At 41.8% G+C, this 4,170-nt stretch overlaps 1 protein-coding gene across 1 annotated transcript; it reads left to right on the forward strand.

Annotated features, from left to right (window-relative positions):
• Positions 1 to 2,771: 2,771 nt before the first annotated feature.
• On the forward strand, positions 2,772 to 3,713 carry LOC147358123 (olfactory receptor 51G2). Its single transcript, XM_086340441.1, has one exon. It carries the CDS (start codon positions 2,772 to 2,774, stop codon positions 3,711 to 3,713), a length of 942 nt encoding a protein of 313 aa, XP_086196567.1.
• Positions 3,714 to 4,170: the final 457 nt, after the last annotated feature.

Below are 4,170 nucleotides of genomic sequence, written 5' to 3' on the forward strand. Positions count from 1 at the left end.
CACATGTGGTAACAGTAGGAATATTGCTGAGATCTGGGGAGACAGGCCAGTTAAGTAGGCAAAACTGAGGTGTAGGAATAAGATGAGTTAAGTTACTATAGGTTCCGTATCTACCTCTTAGCCTCAACACAAGGTTACAAGAGTCAGAGATTATTTCCAAGAAGCAAAGAGTGGTAGGAAGTAATGTGATCCTCTGGAGAAAAGCTAGGCTGTGGTACAAAAGGACATTTCCTGGAATGACCACAGTGTATGACTAATGGAATTAGAAGCGATCACTGCAATTGTTTAAGTCCCTCTAGGAATGATCTCCAAGCAGAGCAACTGGGGCAGAAAGGCCATCTGTTAAATCTGCCACCCATCTCTACCCTGGACAACTGATTTTTGTCCAGTCAAGAATAAAATTCTCGGCAATCCTGAGGATGAATACTCTAAAGATACTTTAACTAAGAAGAGCTTAGCATAGTCATCTTATTGAAGTCTCTTCAACCAATCTTTTCCAAGCAGAGATCTCCTAGATTCACTATTCTGAATTTTCTTTTATGTTCAAGTTCCCTACTTCCTTTTTTCCTCAAAAATCCTCTTTCTGATTCCTTTTCTGCTCTGCTCCCTTAAATTCTGAAGTACAAGCATTGATTCCAAAGAGTCCGTCTTGACTAAATGGAGGTAGGCACCCAGACCTTTGATATTTCTCTTTATCATTTTTCATTTAATCTCTACCCATTTCAGGCTGTCTCAGGCTGGATTTGTTAACCTAAACACTTCTGAATTTCCAGACTGTGCCTTGGAGTTTCAGAGATTTAAGCTTGAATCCCATTTCTGCTGCTGATTGGCTGTAAGACTTGAGGCACATTACAAATTCTCTAAGCTTCTCTTGCCTTATTTGCCAAGTGAGGCAATAATATTAACTTGCAAAGCTTTTCTAAGGTCTAAATTCTATTTCACTTGCCATGTTCTTTGTGCAGTGGCTGGCATATAGCTGATGTCCAAAATATGTGTTCTTTCTTCTTCACCATCCTACCTCATTTTCATGTCAAAATATTTTCTGCCTTAGCTTTTATGAATTTCATTGTTAACCACCAGGTAACTTGCCTGTCACCACATAGCTTACTTGACGTGTAAGTTTACCGCAGCTCTTCTGAATTCTTTGATAAATAATGTGCTGAGCACTGATCACGACCAAAGAAGAAACTGAGGAACACTGAGAGTCAACCTGACCTTCAAGCGAACAGTGAGTTCATGACCCTTACTGTTCATTTCACTGGTATTTGTAGCAAGAAAGAAAATGTCTGTGTATACAATTGTGTGTATTTCTCCAGGAAGTTTATTAATTCAACTAAAGAGTCAGTACCTTCTTTTTGAAGGTCCATTAAGCCTTGATTTCATGCTAGTTGCTGATAGTTGACAGTGTTGTATGTAGCCATCATTTAGAGCTTGAAATCTAGAGAAAAATTAGATCTTGATGCAAATCCCATTTTGGCCATTTTACTTTGAGTTTGATCATAGAAATGTAAAATTTTTCTAAGCCTCTGTTTCTTCACCCATAACATGGTACTGTTAACAGAACTTTATTCACAGATTTTTTAAGGAGATAAAACACACATGAAGTTAGTAACAGCTAGCTAAATAAAATTGAACTCTTACTCTTTCGTAAAAAAAAAAAAAAAAATTGCTGGGCACTTTCTGTGTCCTAAGGCACCTTCTAAGCACTGTCTTGACAGAAGTCAACAAAGCAAAACCCTCACCCATTTTGAGTTCACATTGTAGTGGGATTAGTAGTGGAAAGATCAATGCCCTGGAAGTCAGGAAGCTAAAATTAACACATGGTTTCCACCCTGTAACTATCCTCTTCTAAGTCTTCCTCTTCTCATCGACAGAATCAGCCCTAGCATTGTTGCCTTTTGTTCTCTGGATGCACTTGGACTCTGCCTTGTGATTGGGGTCATGGCCATGGTTGATGCTGCATCAGGGTCTCCTCCCACCTAGGTTCACAGTAGTTGAATTCATAGACTTATCAGGAATGGCAGTTTCTGACTATTTTGAGCATCAGAGCTTTGATTTCTTATCCCAGCAGCCAAGAGTAACTCTACAGACAGCTATTCCTGTACCCTCCAGTTCTCTCTGGAATTCTGTGAGCTGAGTATCATTTATGTGTTTTCTGGATCAAGCTAAGCTTCCAAAGTAGGAAGTTCAAGGGAGAAAGTGAGAAGGTATCTAAGTTTACCAATTATACACAACTGGAAATTAAACAGAAAGAAGGAAGGAAAAAAGAGGGAAGGAAGGGAAAAGAAAAGGAAGGAAGGAGGAAGGAAGGGAAGGAAGGAAGAAAAAAAGATAATGCAATAGGAAAGGAACTAAGAAGGCAAAGAAGAGAAGCTGGAAGAAAGGTTGAAACATTAGTGAGAGCCCCAGCAGAAAAGAGGCATATGAGGAAGTGTTTCTTTAAATACCTACTCATAAGAGGTAAATGAAATTAAGTATAACCAACTCAGATATCTGCTACAGTGAATTATACGTGCTGTCATAATGTTTCACAACTCTTAGCCTGAAGAAGCAAGGCAAAAAAATTTCAAAGAAAAGATTTTCTCTTTAAAAAAAAAACGTTGAGAGGAAACCAGGGACCAGAAGGAAATGACCTCTGGAGGAGTTAAATCTATTTGATTCTAACCTTTGTCTTTTTAAAAAAATATCTTCCTAGGTGCAGTCACTAGCTTTTCCTCAGTTCATTTCAGGAATTTGAAGGAACCCCAACTTTCCCCTTCCCTCCACACATGATGCCATTGAGGTCCCTGGAGAACAGCAGCAGCATGTCCTCCACCTTCCTGCTGAGTGGCATTCCTGGCCTGGAGCACATGCACACCTGGATCTCCATCCCACTGTGCTTTATATACATAGTCTCCATCCTGGGCAACTGCACTATCATCCTCATCATTAAAACAGAGCCCTCGCTCCATGAGCCAATGTACCTCTTCCTGTCCATGCTGGCTCTGACTGACCTGGGTCTGTCTCTTTGCACCCTCCCTACAGTGCTAGGCATCTTTTGGGTTGGGGCACGAGACATTGGCCATGATGCCTGTTTTGTCCAGCTCTTTTTCATTCACTGTTTGTCCTTCCTGGAGTCCTCTGTACTACTGTCTATGGCCTTTGACCGCTTTGTGGCCATTTGTCGTCCCTTGCACTACGCTTCCATTCTCACCAACACAGTCATTGGCAGGATTGGCCTGGCTTCTTTGGGTCGCAGTGTAGCACTCATTATTCCTTTACCTTTTATGCTCAAAAGATTCCCATATTGTGGCTCCCGAGTCCTCTCACATTCCTACTGCCTCCACCAGGAAGTGATGAAGTTGGCCTGTGCAGACATCAGAGCCAACAGCATTTATGGCATGTTTGTCATCGTTTCTACAGTGGGTATGGATTCACTGCTCATTCTCTTCTCCTATGCCCTGATCCTGCGCACCGTACTGTCCATCGCATCCAGGGCCGAAAGGCTCAAAGCTCTTAACACCTGTGTTTCCCACATCTGTGCTGTGCTCCTTTTCTATACTCCCATGATTGGTCTGTCTGTCATCCACCGCTTTGGGAAGCAGGCACCTCATCTGCTCCAGGTGATTCTGGGCTTTGTGTATCTTCTCTTCCCTCCTCTGATGAATCCCATCATCTACAGTGTGAAGACCAAACAGATTCGCGATCGTGTGACCCACACCTTTTGTTCCTAGCTGGGTCTAATCTTAGAGGCACTGTTTTTTTAAATGTACCCTTACTCTTCTACTCTTTATAATATCTAATGTGCATGAAGTGGAAGAGATTGTTATTTATTTACTGAACAAATAAGAAGTCACAGCTGTCATGGAACCCTCACTGTGGTATCAAGGAAATACATGGCAATAGGACGTGGTGGCTTGTATTTTCCAAAGAAGGCCACAGGATTACGTCTCATCCTCAATTCTCTTCCAGAAACGCCCGAGTCCTCCAAAAGGGGTTGGAATGTATTGCTTCTCCCCTTGTAACTGGGTCAGACTCAGCAGCTTAATGGATTGGTTGCTGAGGTAGACTTCTGAGGCTGGGTCATAAGAGGTGATATGTTACTCATTGATATTCACTCTCTTTCTCTCTCCCTCCTTTTCTGTCTCTCTTTCGATATGTATCTGTAGCTCTCACTCAGTGCTTGCTTTT

The sequence above is a fragment of the Bos grunniens genome, chromosome 15 (assembly GCF_055505025.1).
Source record: "Bos grunniens cultivar Pamir isolate PY7600 chromosome 15, Bosgru_T2T1.0, whole genome shotgun sequence".
Lineage (NCBI taxonomy): Eukaryota > Metazoa > Chordata > Mammalia > Artiodactyla > Bovidae > Bos > Bos grunniens.

Bases quoted from the DNA above. Each gene is read 5' to 3' on its own strand.
- LOC147358123 (XM_086340441.1), top strand. From the start codon at position 2,772: ATGCCATTGAGGTCCCTGGAGAACAGCAGCAGCATGTCCTCCACCTTC.